Raw genomic sequence first — 15,752 nt, 5'->3', positions numbered from 1 at the left:
TGGTAATTTAACCATAATTATTTTTAATATTTTTTTATTAGTTCCTCTCGATTCGCCAAGTGTTGGAGAGTAGTGACTAGAACAAACCAGATGTTGAAAGTAACGGACATTACTTGACGTGCAACTCTGTTCTGACTTGTTTTCTGGCGCATGCGCAATTATGCTATTTTTAGCGAGAGAAATACTTCTTTTTGAGTTTTGTTTTTTCTTTTCTTTAGTTTCGTTTCTATAATAAATTATTATTAATGTTAAGCCTCATGATTTAAAAAATCTTTTAAATAAACTTGTAATTTTAACCACTCACAATAGTTAGACTGGTCTAAAGAGTCCAAAATAATAATGATGCCTTAATACTGTTGCAGCGAATGAAAAAAATAGTATTTTGTCTAGGTATCCTCATAACTCGTGAAATGCAACACGATAACTTTGTTGCAGTTTTTACATGTAAATTTTGTGCCAAGAGCGCGAGTAGAAAAATGGCGAATCGAACACAGATTTCATTACATTTACATATATTTTAAGCTACATATTTTTTTGATATTTCCGCATTTAAATTCCACTAAGTTGCACAACAAATATCTATAGTCTTTATAAACTTTTTAGTAGTGTATTTTAGCGACTGGTGGGTTCTGCCAGTCTGTGATTAGCGGCAGTTTCTTGTTTATTTTGCTGTTGCTATAAAGACTTTCATAGCTTTGTGGTTGTATTAGCTGGCTTTTCATATTAAACTGCTGAATTTGTTTCCAATTATTATTTTTCACTTGTAACTGCTCCAAGGGCCCAACAACAGAACGTCGCTTATCTTGCATTTTACTCTTATTTTTGCGATATTTTTGAAGCACAAAGGTAGGCAGATCGACGAGCAGAAAGTAAGCCAACTCCATGGTGCTAATTAGCGAGCAGCCGAGAAAGAGACCAGCAATGCCACCAAAGGCGACTGAAAGCGTCAAATTAAAGCAGTTTAAACAAGCAAAGAGAGAGAGTTGCGCCAACAACTCACCCATCAAGTCCACCCAACCGAAGATTAAACTTGTGCGATAAACCATCATTGTCTCGAAACGGAAATGTACATCCAAGAAGATATATGAGTGATTGCCGCGCGTTTCCGGCGGTAGAAATGATGGACGCGCATCCGACATATAGTTGAGCGAGAAGCAATTGCGGAAACACTCACAAATCATGCCCTCGTGATAGTTGTGCACATATAATTCCTCCTCCGCGCTGTGTGAATACACAAAGTGTTCTGCAAATATGAAGGTAGAGAGAAGGAGAAGTAGAGAGTGGAAGAGGAAACGAAATTGAGATGGGAAGAGCGTGAGTGGGTAAGTGTGGAGCTGCAAACTATTGTACAGGTAATGCAGCGTATTACCGTTATTTTGCGCCAAACACACCAAGTCCTTTGCGCGACAGCTAGGATAGGGTCCTGAAAACACAAGTAAAGTTTGGTTTTAAATAGGGAAATTACACTAAAGCGAGTATGATGTACACATACTAGTAATGAGCATGAGTGAGTGCGTGTTTTATGGCTGACTGAGTGGCGCTCTTGATGACTTGTACGTGCTTACCAGGTGGAAATAGCAGATCCATTGTGCAATTGCAAAACTTCACCAAGTACTGTTGATGACACTCCGATTGGCAATTTTCAATCATATAAACGTAACCTTGAAGTGTGCGAAAATTTCTAGCGCCCCCTTCGTCCTTTTGCGTGGTAGGAAATGCAATGAAAGAAATTAAACTTTAAGGTCAAAGTTGCAGTATCACTTTAATTTCAGTCTTTAGTGTGTCTCTCTATGTTTCTTTCATTTCCTTTAATCGAGTAAACATATCTTTGAATCTACATTACACCGAATAATACTGCATATCTGCCAGAAGACTAAGAAAAACATGGCATAGTTTAATATGATTTTTCCGAAAAGCTTGGTGAGTCATCTATAGATGATGAAGCCACTAATTAGTAAAAACTTTTTCTTCCGTCTGCGTTTTTTCTCCAGTTTTGGGAGGCCTACAGATCAGAACTTTCAGTCAAATTTAGTCCAATAATTTCCTTGAGTCTATTCACCAATTCGCTACCTTCACAACGATTCTGCATCGGGGTTATATTGAAGTACATCGGGGTATAATCCTCTTAGAAGATGTATATATATACATCATATAGCAGATATAGATAATATTGTCATCTACGCATGGGCTGCCGTGTCGTAGTGGACAGAAAGCAGACTGCCTACCTCGCAACGTTACAATCGACAACAACTCACGTGGGATGGAATAGATACCGAGAGTTAAAGAGGGATGTGAGACGCAATTCATACTAAAAAGGAGAGAGGCCGAAATGCGTTAGTACGAAAAGCCTGACAAGCTGGCCGACAGGGGTGATTCTCGAAAATTCTACGAAAAGGTGCGGCGACTAACAGAACGTTTCAAGACTGAAGCATACTCTTGTAGAACCCAAGGAGGTGGTCTAGTAACTGATGCCCAGAACATACTAAAATTATGGCAGTGAAAGCATAGAACCAGGATATGGTTAACCCTATTCGTCCTACTATATGGTGCAGACGCATGGACGAAGACCACATCTGATGAGTCGACGTCACGAGTTTTCGAGAGAAAGATTCCGCGGAAGATTTATGGTACTTTGCGCAGTGGCCACGGCAAATACCACATTCGATGGAACGATGAGCTGTGTGAGATATACTCCAGCTCCGAAAGTATTCGACGCAGTATCTGCCGACGGAAGCAGAGGAAGAGGAAGATCTCCACTCCGTTGAAAACACCAGGTGGAGAAGGATCTGACTTCGCTTGGAATCTCCAATTGGCGACACATTGCGAAAAGAAGAAGCGACTAGCGTGCTGTTGTTAATTAAGCTATAATCTCGGAAGTGGTGTTTACGCCACTAAAGAAGAAGAAGACTTATAGACCTTCTTACAAGTGCTACATAGGCACGACTGACTGGTTTACTATACGTAACGGATTAAAATGGGGTTTCTCTTGGGAAAAGAAATTGACAGTTATCTAGAAATGGGTTTCTACAGAAGGAAAGTTATTGTCCTACACAATTTCGTATAAAAAAATTTACTAAAGCTTCTTCTCGCTTTTACTTACATCGAAAATGCACTCTCTCAACTTAGAACCCAATCCACGCGTGTTATTGTCATAGAAATAAACGACGGGCTCCACTTCTATCATTGTGTGCGTATTTTCCGGTATGTTCATTGGATCCTTATGCCACACGGTTGGTTCCACGATCATAACCTAAAAGAACTTTACTAATTATTTCCGTATCTATTTAAATGAAACCATTACTCCAATTACATTTACACCCTTCTTGTTGGTGCTTTTGGGATACTGTTTCTCTGGATTGACATCTACGCGCACTATGAGGCCACTACGCGGACCGGCGGCACCTGTATGCCAAGGCCACAGCGTATCAACCTTTTGGCGCTGTCGTCCCTCATCCGTTTCCAAAGTGTTGAAAGCCCAACAGAGACCATTTTTGCTGCGTCGCAAAGAGAAGATGTCACAACAGTTCATGGGGAAATGATTCCAAATACATTCACTTAATAATTCTTCGCAACGCCAAGTCATAAATGTCATTACTTCGGTAAAGTTGATGTAATTCAACGAATCAAGAGAAATGTTTTTGAATTTCATAAAACTTTCAAAACCGGCAAACTTTATGTTATCAAAACTGCCAAGAACACGCTCGAAAAGTTCTTGATTTTCCGGTGTCGTATCGGGCTCAAGATAACGACGCTTGGCTTCTTCTAGTCTTTGCCAATTCAGTTGGTTCAAATTGCAAATGGCCACTACCGGAAAGCGAATATGATAGACGGGCCAACGCGTGCTATCCACTACAGTTTCTAAACGGCCTTCGCTGAAGCGATCAGAGAGCAAGAGACTAACGTAAATGGCGCCGAGTAGAGCGAGCATAACGGTGAGGAACCAGACGCAGCTGTGGTATAAAAAATTAGAGGATGTTCTAAACGAATTGGAGTACCTGACCTCTGCTACTCACCGTTCATACTTTCCGGCGTTCCTGCTGAACAACCGATTGACGCCGTGAATTGTCGTGCTCTGGCCGAAGCGGAAAGCCAGCTCCCAGGCGGAGGCGCTGATTTCGCCGGCCGTGCGTCGTATACTCTTCCAGGACGGCAGCTGTATTATCATACGCGGCTTCTGTGGCAATGGCGTATGCCCCGGTGAGTAGGACAACTGCAGCGCGTTAGCTTGTGGCGCCTGAAAGCGTGCTGGATAAACCATTTTTCCGTGATTGATTGGCGGTCGGATTTCGACTGGAAGTAAACCAAAACTAGAACTCACCAGGCTGGCTAGAAAATGCTTTGTGTTTTGTTTCATTCCATTGTTCATGACGCTATGTTTGCCTAGTCAATGGCTTATAGACTTATGACAACAAGTTATTTACACGTCTCATCCTCTTCCAATGACCGTCGGGTCTTACTTGATTATGAGTGTGTGTGTGTGCGTTTGTTTTTCAATATGCGTAGCAGTTAATGTCTGTGTGCTTTGTGTATTTGTGTAACTGTGTGCGCTGGTAAATATTTACCGTTTGTTCCATAAATATGATTATTTACAAAGATTTGCAAAAATTGTCCACACGCTATTGAGTTGGCGGGTTTTTGAGTACATTCAAACAGGTCATGGTCTCCGTGCCACGTGTGGTGCCGACAGTGCAACGCCTGCCTCAAGGTGCATAAACGGTTTTCTGACTTATGCTTTCAGTTGTGATTTTAGAGCTTTATTGTGCGTTTAGCTTTGTCATCGGCAGGAAAATTCCGTGTGAAAACAAAAATATTTACATACAAAATTCGAGAGTTTGTAAGGTATTAGTAGCTTAATCACTTGTTTGCTCTGTAAGTGGAATGGAATAATCAAATAAATAGTAGCGACTCTTGCATTCTGATTTCAGTTAACAACGGTCTTTCTTCATGGTTCCTTCAAATTTGAAAGAGATTCGCTGGTGTTCAACAAACTTTAAAAGTGTGAAAAAAATATTTTTTTAGAATATTTGTGGATATTAAAGTTGTGACAAGTATTGAAGAGAAGATCCCAAGTTGTAATTATGAGCTTTTATTATCTCCATTAACTTGTGTTTGTGTTCTTTTAATTTTATTCAAATAATACGTATGGAAAATATATTTCTGTCGGCCGTCATTAACCCAGTTCTGCCATATGAAGTATTGGTTTGCTGGCCAGACCAGAAGAAACATTATAATATCAGAAAACTAAATATAATACAGAGAGCAGCCTATGCAGTGGCCACCAGGACTCTGTTTATAGTATATATAGCAGGGCATCAGCTGTCTATAGACGCTTTTACTCGGAAAGTAGCAGCAAGTTCTGCTACTCTTAGAAGGCTGGAACAGCTAAACTTAAGTAAATCCGACTTTTAAGGTTAGATTTCAGTAGTCAATTCCGTGTGAGGATATCCTCTAGACGTGAATGGGTGAAGTGGTTTAGTAGCGGATAATGATGCAACCGTTTACGGTTCCATTTACGCTGTCGGAACCGGGGCGGAGTTAATACCATGTCGCCTGGTAAAAATCAGAAGAAAGCTCTGTACTTTGAACTATAGCTCAGAGCAAATGGAAACCAATAACCAACTGCAAGATACTGAACTAGATATGGCCCATGTACAATAAGACTATAACTAAAAACTTATGACAAATTAAATGGATTTCAATAAAAAAGATAACGGATCTAAGTAGTTTCATTGTGAGCACGAAAGATGAAAACGAGATATCCCGTAGCTGAGTGCACGAGTGGTTTCAAAGTTTTCAAAGTGGTCGAGAGGACATAAATGACGATCAACATGTGGGTCAATCAAAACCGTGATCACCGGAAATTCCAACGAAACAGAAATCATCATTGAAATGTATGGAAATGGAATTGAACATCTCCAAAACATCGATTTATCGCATTTTGACCGAACATTTGGGCTTACAAAAGGTGTGTGCACGGTTTGTTCCGCACAAATTGATTGACGACCAAAAATTGCTCAGAATCCAACATTCGAAGGACGATTATTTGACCAAAAATCACATTTTAACCATTAACCACTCCCCGTATTCACCTGATATGGTACCGTGCGACTTCTTCCTTTTCGAAAAAATGCATTTACCCATGAAAGAAAGGTGCAAGCCATTAAACCTTGAAACGTTGTATTTTTTCCGACTCCACCTTATTTAAAACTCATACTAGTCACTTGTGCGTGTCGATAAGAACCCTTCCGCGATCTCAGTGGTCACTAACCTACCTTCTTTTTTAAGACTGAACATGTGTATTTTAGCCATTTTGTGCTTATGACCATAGCACACGACCGCAATCAGAAAGAGTATATAGTGTTAAGTTTCATTATAATCTCGAGTTTTAGGCAGGACAAATTTGGAGAGGTCTTTGACAAAGAGCGATACATATTCGATGATAGCTAACCCTTTCTTTTGATATCTCTTTATAATAGTTCAACATATCACACAAATTGGATAAGACTCACCGAAATTGTTCGTTGGTGTTCTGACACAGAGAACAGAGACCAGAAACCAATTCCAACTTAAGTAAATTTTCTAACTTTAAGAGAAATTTCCAGTCGGTTACCGCGAATTCGATCTATATCATGTCTCTGTTGGAAGCGAATATGAAACCGCCATTAAACAGAGACACAAAAAAAGACATTTACATTGTGAAAGTCAAAGAAATGAGCGAGAAATCATGTTCTAAAATCGAAAAAGGTAATCATTCTCAATACAAAAACTGTCAAGACATTTTTCAACAGGAGTTGGCTGCATATGGTAGAGAAACGAGCGTGCACGGTTTGAAGCGCATACTAAGCAATGGTACAGGACGAGTGGAGCGGTAGGTCTTCCGTGCTTTCGTAAAAATTAGAACTACCATAATATTATAATTCTTTCACTCTTTCAGCGCACTTTGGGCTCTGTGTGTCGCGTCTGCACTGAGCCTGCTCATTTACTTCAGTCAATACCTTGCTAATCGCTTTACTCAAACTATATTCAAAACCACCATATACTCCACCAATCATCCCATTTACAAAGTACCCTTTCCCGAAGTGACTATATGCAACAAGAATCGCTTGAATTGGGCGCGCTTGGAAGAAGTAAAGCAGAAATTTCTGTGGCATGCACATCATAACACTTCGTATGAGCGGCTCTTCGTAGAGATTGCCGCCATGCACGACACATACTCTTTCGGTTACTTTGATCGTTTCGCGAATCTAACAGATAAGCGGATAACCGAACTCAATTACATCAATTTCACTGAGGTGGTGCGTAGCATGACTTGGCGTTGTGAGGAACTGTTAACGGATTGTGTTTGGCGCATGCAAGCTATGAACTGCTGCGACATCTTCATAAGACGACGCTCGACTTTGGGCATCTGCATGGCATTCAATTCAATAGAATCGTCTAGCGGGCGTTTGAAGCAGGAAGTGGACTCGAAATGGCCGTGGCGTGTGGGTACTAGTGGTTCGAAGCACGGTCTGCAGGTTCGTACATTACTCAACGAAGACAAGCATTCGCCGTACTCGACCACTTCGAAAGGTATTACGGTGAGTTAAAAGTGAAAGTGTGTTTGCATTTTTGTTGTATGAGAATTTGCAAGTTCTAATTCTATAGATCATGACTGTGCAACCCGAAGTGTGGAGCTTTACGCCTATCGATATACCGAAAGATGTTTATGCACGTGTGTACCTCGACGCGTTCATGAGTTTCTTCGATCCAGAGACGAGGCGTGTGTCATCGAAGAAGCGACGATGCGTCTTTAAGGTAACAAACAAACTAAGCAAATGCGATTGAATGAAACTTACGCTCCCGATATATTGTAGGACGAACAGGATAGTCCCGACTTTAAAACACTCAACGGACACGTTTATATGTATGAGAATTGTCAAGCTGAATGCCAGCAAGAGTACCTCATGAAGTTTTGCAACTGTACTGTGGATATATTTTTCCCAATCGGCGCGTACCCAGTATGTAAATTGGTGGACCTTCCATGTTTGGCACGCCACAACCGTAAGAGTTGCGAAGACGCAGAAATGAATATGAATAATTATCATCTTCTGTGCAGATCTTGTTCAATATTTCCAGGAGTCAAGTAAGGAGACCTTTACGACCAATCATCCGGGCATGGTATGCAAGTGTTTTTACAACTGTCGCTCGTGGCGCTACAATATAAAGGTGCGTACCAGACCTCTGGAACAGAAAGAGCGCTGGAAAACGAATGATACTCTGTTGTTGGATATAAATTTCCAACGAGATTTTATTATCGTCTATAAAACGGATATAGTATACACTTGGGTCGATTTTCTCTGTGAGTATAGCAGATCATTTTGAGCTCTTTTTGCTAACTCAACCTAACCTCTCTCAGATAATTTTGGCAACATCACTGCGCTCTTTCTTGGCTGCTCTCTCGTCAGTCTTGTGGAGTTGTTATACTTCTTCCTCGTGAAAGTGCCGCAGCGCCGCTTATGCAGCCGAATAGACAACGGTAAACCGCACAAAAAAATTGCCATATAGCCGCCCGGCCTTGCGCTCGTACAGGGAACGTAGCGAAAATAATTTAAATTTATATAAAAATGGTTTTAAGAAAGTCAGTAACTAATTGATTAGCAATTTTGATCCAAATTTGAGTTGATGCCAATTAAAGACAATGCTACAGTCGCAATTAACTGTTTTTGATGTCTTATGTATTTTAGGTCTTTATTGGATTTTCAGCACATTTTAGGAAAATTTTGCAAGAATGTCTGATAACCTCTTCCATTATTTCATAAAATATTGAATACTATTTCACTGCGTTTATTACATAATTACTGGCACCAGCACTACTGTAATAATTACAAAATTCTCTCACCAACCTATAATGTGCCGCTTAAGAGTCCTAATTACTCGCGTGTCGGATATTCACTGTTAAGTGAAACTCTTCGGCAAGCGTTAATGTAATGTGGGAGCTTTGTAAAATCTACTTACACGTGCTTGTAATTATTAATATGTATATATGAATGCTTTAGAATATATATATATCTATGTATATAGCTTTGCATGTGCCGTTATTCATTTAGACTTTGTGCAAAAGGGTTGTTAATAAATGTGCAAATTTATCAGAAAATTTTAGACTCAATCAAATGTCAATTAAACGTGCATAAATGCAAAGGACTCACACAAAATCCGACTTTCCAAACGATAACAAATCAGGCATTCAGACAAAAGTGTTGGTGTGTGTATGCGTGAGTATGCACGCCCAACATATTAGCACAAGGTCATTCGCTGGTCTGGCAAAAGTATAAAAATCGTGCAAAAATCCGTTTTCGGTGGACAGTCAATTGCCTAGAGTCATTTTCCCACAGGGAACAGCCCGTGCAAGTACTCACTCTCATTTTATAATCACTCATTCCTTACTGAAGTTCAATTAAGGTATCTGAGGCTTATTAATTTTAAGTCTATTTGTGCTAAGAATGCTGTCACCGATAGTTTTCAAAACTCATCGCGCCTCCAAAAGAATTTCAAACTTCAGAGGTTTGTCTAGTGCAAAGAGAGTGAGCGTGCAGGAGTCCAGTCCGCGTGAGCAGGAGTGCAAGGTTTTAGTCAACTTGGTGCAAGAATTCGGCCAGGAGACCACACTTCATGGCGTAAATGTAATGTTGGCGCCAGGTGTGAGCAAATTTGAACGGTAAGTTGCGAGAAGATCGATATAGCCATTATAACCATTATAGAGCTTTGGGTGTAAAAAATTAACTTGAATCTTTTGAAATCGATATAGTTATTACACAAATACAGGGTTTGTTCGGAAAGTAATAGCGCTGATTTTCTTCTGCCGTGACTGGATTCGGTAGACGGCGTACCTATGTAACGAACGAGCGGATGGTCAGTTGTTTCCGAGCACCTGCGTTAGAGACGTTTGATATGATCAAGCAGATTTACCTAAATGTTGGTTTAGCAAGAAATGGTGTGTTTCGCTGGCACCAGGCTTTTCGAGGGCCGGTAAGAGATCGCTGATGAAAACAGTGCTGAGAGACTTGGGACTTCGACAACCACTGACAGCGTGACTCGTGTGCGCAATGTTTTGAACTCAGACCGTCGACAAAGTATTCGTTTAAATGCCCAGATGTTAAATTTATCCAAATCTGTGGTTGTGACGGAGCACTTGAAGTTGCGCAATGTGTGCGCGAAGATGGTCCCAAAAGTGCTCACTGACGACTGAAAAATTTCAGCGCATGACAGCATGCACCTCGGCTCTCAAGGCTGTGCCGGAGAATGCCTATCGTGACGCCTTCAATGCTTGAACATCGCGCTGGCAGCCCTGTATCGACAGAGAATGAGCCTATTTTGAAAGTTTTTAAAGAATTGTACCGATTGGTTCAATAAATTTTTTAAATCGACTCAGTTCTATTACTTTCCGGACAAACCTTGTCTATGCACATTCTGATACTAATATTCTTCTTGCAGCGCTCTCAGCACGATCGCCTTCGTTGTCGCCTTTATTCTCCTCGTCTGCATGTGTCTCTTTCTCGCGTCACGCTTTGCGAAGGGACAATTCAAGACAGTCGTCGAGAACACACACTTTCCATTATATAAAGTGAAATACCCCGAGGTAACGATTTGCAATAAGAATCGGCTTAATTGGTCGCGTCTACTGGAGGCCAAGGATAAATTCCTGCTACCGACGCATCGCAATAACTCCAAAGAAGAGCTCTTTACCGAAATAATTGGACTGTACGATACCTTCACCTTCGGTAAGTTCGATCGTTTCGCACAGTTAGAGAAGCAACCGTTAGATGAACTGAATTATATCAATTTCACTGCCGTGGCACGTTTTATGGCCTGGCGTTGCTGGGAGATCCTCACGCACTGCAAATGGCGGAGTCACGCGTATAAATGTTGTGACATCTTCATGGAGCGCCGTTCACAGTTAGGTTTCTGCGTGTCCTTCAATTCCGTGGAAAAGCCTAAATGGCACAAAAATGACTCAACGTGGCCTTGGCGCACGAATAGAGGTGGGAAGTATGCGGGACTCACCGTTAAGGTTTTGTTGAATAAACAACAACATTTCACGGGCGGTATTGATGGCATAACGGTGAATTGCTTACAATTAAAGTGTAGCTGTGGCTAATTTACTCACAATTTGCAGGTAATGATTGTGGAACCGGACGTCTGGTACTACACACCAATGGATATCCCCGGTCAGACGCGAACGCGGCTCACTTTGGATGGTTTCCTTAATAAGTATGAAGACGAGACGAGGCGTGTACCTTCCAGTGAACGTGGTTGTGTATTTAAGGTATTTGGGGTTAAGAATAATTTAGTTCTCAATAAGATGTCTCCACCAACTTGTGAACAGGATGAGCAGAATAGTGACGACTTCAAAACGCTTTATGGTCATCGCTATCGCTTCGAAAATTGCCATTCTCAGTGCCAGCAGGAGTACCTCATGAAGTATTGTAACTGTACGTTGGACATATTTTTTCCACCGAGCCCTTATCCGCACTGCAGTCTCGTGGATTTCCCTTGCCTGGCTAAATATAACAGTAAAACTTATTAAAATAGTTACTTTCTATAGTATTAGCGAACAATATTTCTTTCACAGACTATCTTGTCAACTTCGAGATACCCGGTCAGGAGAAGTACATGTCCAGCAAATATCCGGGCATTGTGTGTAGCTGTTATGTGAGCTGCGATTCCCTACGCTATTTTGTTGCAATCAAGTCGAGGGACCTTATGCCCTCAGAATCTGTGGAGAACCGTACCGTTGTTGATTTAGACGTGTATTTTGAACGAGATTTCATTACAAAATATAAGACGATTTTAGTTTTCACCTGGATCGATTTGATTGGTGCGATTTTCTAACGTTTAATTGTTACATGTGTATTTTTTAGCCAACTCTCTCTTTACAGTTTCATTTGGCGGCACCACCGGTCTGTTTTTGGGTTGCTCTCTTATAAGTCTTGTGGAGTTAGTTTACTTCTTTTTTGTCGTCGTGCCGCGGCGTGTTAGAGAGAAGCAAGGGCAACCACATCAACTAAGACGCAGACCGTCCAGGGTCGAGCAGACGCAAATTAAGTTGAAAGAATATCGTGATGTATACAGGGCTCAGAAGAAGTTCTAAAATAAAGTTATTTCCAATAATATCTGTATACTGTTAATTATTTGTTGTAAGAAAAGCTATTGGTTATCGATTATCTTTAAAACGAGTTTCTTTGTTTTAATGAAAGAGTGTGGCAGTAGACCGATTTTGCCCGTCTTCGAACTTAACCTTCTTATGGAGCCAATAAATACGTGTACCAAGTTTCATCACGATACCTCCATTTTTACTTAAGTTACAGCTTGCACGGACGGACGGACAGACGGACGGACGGACAGACAGACATCCGGATTTCGACTCTACTCGTCATCCTGATCACTTTGGTACATATATCCCTATATCTGACTCTTTTAGTTTTAGGACTTACAAACAACCGTTATGTGAACAAAACTATAATACTCTCCTTAGCAACTTTGTTGCGAGAGAATAAAAAGTGTTTGCTAAGCAAAAGTCATCCCTGATCTTATATTAGAGTGTGTTCTAACAGATTAGTTTCAAATAAAACAAGAAAAAACGTTAACTTCGCCTGTACCGAAGCTAATATACCCTTCACAGGTGCATTTCTTTCAGTAACTATGTGTTCAGTTTGTATAGAAGCTATATGCTATGGTAATCCGATCTGAACAATTTCTTCGGAGATTACATTGTTGCCTTAGAAAATAATTTATACCAAATTTCTTGAATATATCTTGTCAAATGTGAAAGTTTTCCACACAAGAACTTGATCCCGATCGTTCAGTTTGTATGGCAGCTATACGTTGTAGTAGTCCGACATCGGCAGTTCCGACAAATGAGCAGTTTCTTGAAGAGAAAATGACGTTTGCAAAATTTCAAAACGATATGTTAAAAACTGAGGGATTAGTTCGTATATATACAGACAGACAGACAGACATGGCTAATCGACTCAGCTCAACATACTGATCATTTATATACATATATACTTTATAAGGTCTCCGACGCTTCCTTCTGTGCGTTACAAGCTTCGTGACAAACTTAATAAACCCTCTTCAGGGTATAAAAAAATATTATTTCGGCAAGTTATTACATAGTTAGCTCTTTAAACACTTTGTAATTTTGTATTCTTAAAATATGCATTACACGTGCCATTTGGAGCAACAAATTAACACATATTCACTGTCTGCACCAACACACTCTCATAAAGTTCTTTTTTACTGTGTGTCTGTGTGGACTATTGAGTGCCGCCTGTCAGCGCCGCAGCTGCAATCAAATGTCAATCAAAATTAAATGTGTTTGTATTACAACTATTCATGTTTACAATAAATTAAATAGCGCAGGTCAAATAATGGCAAATACATGCAATGTGAACTTTATTTGCGCCAACTGTTAAACTCGAGCGCCATTGCTGGGCTGTAAAATAATAACAATTGACACTTGTAAAAGACAACCCACGGCAATTAGGCCCACAACTCGGGGGAGGATTAAGATAGAGAGTTTTAAATGCCTAAAGGTGATATGTAATTTGCGCTCTCTATAAAATCGTCTGGCTGCGCCATTAGCAGCGCTAAAGTGAAAGTGCACTCGTTAGCGCCGAGGTGTAAAAAGGTGTCAACCGAACTTCGAAATAAAAAGTTGAAGTACATTGGTTGTGTTATTGTAAAATTCAAGCACCTTCCTTAAAAAATGCCAGACGCAATGCAAACGAAAGAGATCGTGATGAATCGCCGTTTAACTCACATCTATCCGCGCGTTAATTTGATAACATTTGAAAACCGTCTCGCGCATAAAGAAATGAGGGAGAAAGCGTGTAAAAATTTGAAAATCATAAAACAATTCATTCATCGAAATCGGTCAGCAGACCAGCATACATGGTTTGAACGAGTCATTCGAGCGAATATGTATCGACTGACGCGGTAAGCAAAATTTAAAGACAATATCATCTTTTTGAACCACTTGAATAATTTTGGAACTCCCGTCCAGTATCTCACACCTTTCCATACTTTTTTCCGTATAAAAATAGTTAACCCTCTTCGAGACCCTCGGGTCTGGTCAGGCATATTTTGTTTTTAAATGTTATTTAAATATATTTAGAGTTTAGCAAACGACTTGCGCTTCCAGGTAGCTTCCCAGAATTTTATTGTCTATGGAATTCAGAAAAAAAATCAAGGATATCGTATCGAAAAGGACGACAAAAGGATATTAAAATATTACACCTTAGTGCACCAATGCTGCTTGGCTAGACCCCATATATTTTGTATGAAAATATATGAACTTTGGTATGTTTCTATCACCTCGCACGGTTGATTTATCTGTTTTCATGTTCGTTACATGTCCAAATTGGTTTGTATGTTTATCTAGGTCAAATACTTTAGTCACTAGAGCGTTTTAAAGGTTAAGAAAATGGCAATAGCGTTCTCGAAATGTTACATTTTTTGTGAACGCTATTGTCACGCCAAGCGTGAACAAGGTAGTCAATTTGATTTCAAATCGAGAGGTAAGAAATTTCAAAAATGTATCTATATTGTACATATATGAGCGTAAATACAACACGTATTTCCCTACAAATGTATGTAAACACCACTTGGCCTAGCCAAGCACCGTTGGTCTCGACCAGGGTTAAGATAACGCTAAAATACAGTATATTCTCATTGAGCTCAATGATAAGATCTTTGTCCGATAAAATGTGACACTCTGTCCCTGCGAATCAACTACGCAAAGCCAATCGTCGAGTGTTTTCGCTGAGAGTGTATATCTTTATGAATTAGGTGAGCACCTTTGCCTGACAATATTGTTGCATGTGCTAAAGATTGTTTAATTTGGTTGATTTTTACTTTCCCTAGCCTTCATACACCTGAAACTTCAATTTTAATGAGAAAAAGCCAAAGAAATATTACACGATCTTGGTGGCCAATCGGCCGGCCCAAAACGTGAAATTATGTGCTCAACGAAGTATTCTTTCAATAATGTCATTGATTGATGTGATGTGTGGGAACCAAATGTTGCTGAGATCACGTGCTTCAATTTCAGGCATCAAATAATAGTCGGTAATCATGGCGCGATATGGTCGTCATTGACGGTTACGTTCTCATCGACATTAGTTTTGAAGAAATATGGATCGATGATTCCAGCGGCCAACAAAACACACTTTTTTATATGAAAGGATAGCTCCAGATCCTCTTCAGGTTGGTTTTCGTCCCAAATGCGGCAATTTTGCTGGTTTACATACCCACTGAGGCAGAAATGGGCCTCATTGCTGAACTGAATTTGTCTCGAAAATTTCGGATCTTCTTGGCTCTTTTCTATAGCTCATAGAACAAAGCGATGTCACTGGGAAGGTCGAGCGGCTTCAGTTATTGCACAAGCTATATTTTATACGCTTTCAATCGAAGATCTATTCTTTTCAATACGTCAGTTCGAGTGGTTGCGAACAGTGCCGAATCGACTCTGAGCTACTGCTGTTATATTTTCTTATACTATACTGAACAAAAAGAACATGACAGCTTGACACTATTACTAAAAGCTATTGTAAAAGTACCCATAATTAGGTCACCAGTTATATCGCTTTCATATATTTTAATTTAGAGTAATATTTTTTGAGCACTAGATGAGATTATAGTTTATTATCATGCCTTAAGATCAATAATTTTTGCAATTTGTATGTAAAATTACTATCATTAAATCGCTAAATAAT

General features: G+C 40.0%; 2 protein-coding genes across 2 annotated transcripts; one reads left to right on the top strand and one right to left on the bottom strand.

Moving 5' to 3' along the window:
* Nucleotides 1–599: 599 nt before the first annotated feature.
* LOC120769753 (pickpocket protein 19-like) lies at nt 600–4,258 on the bottom strand. The gene is made up of 7 exons (XM_040096916.1): nt 4,014–4,258; nt 3,311–3,950; nt 3,101–3,250; nt 1,566–1,698; nt 1,370–1,423; nt 1,001–1,243; nt 600–937 (listed from the first exon to the last, which is right to left on the bottom strand). Exons 1-7 carry the CDS (start codon nt 4,256–4,258, stop codon nt 600–602), a joined length of 1,803 nt encoding a protein of 600 aa, XP_039952850.1.
* Nucleotides 4,259–6,629: 2,371 nt separating this feature from the next.
* Nucleotides 6,630–12,127, top strand: LOC120768882. The gene is made up of 11 exons (XM_040095636.1): nt 6,630–6,868; nt 6,935–7,577; nt 7,645–7,794; nt 7,854–8,040; nt 8,096–8,338; nt 9,496–9,694; nt 10,471–11,098; nt 11,153–11,302; nt 11,363–11,549; nt 11,609–11,854; nt 11,916–12,127. Exons 1-11 carry the CDS (start codon nt 6,630–6,632, stop codon nt 12,125–12,127), a joined length of 3,084 nt encoding a protein of 1,027 aa, XP_039951570.1.
* The last annotated feature ends 3,625 nt before the right edge of the window (nt 12,128–15,752 follow it).

This window comes from Bactrocera tryoni, chromosome 2, assembly GCF_016617805.1.
Source record: "Bactrocera tryoni isolate S06 chromosome 2, CSIRO_BtryS06_freeze2, whole genome shotgun sequence".
Taxonomy (NCBI): Eukaryota; Metazoa; Arthropoda; class Insecta; order Diptera; family Tephritidae; genus Bactrocera; species Bactrocera tryoni.
This window is presented reverse-complemented; position numbering and strand designations above follow the sequence as displayed.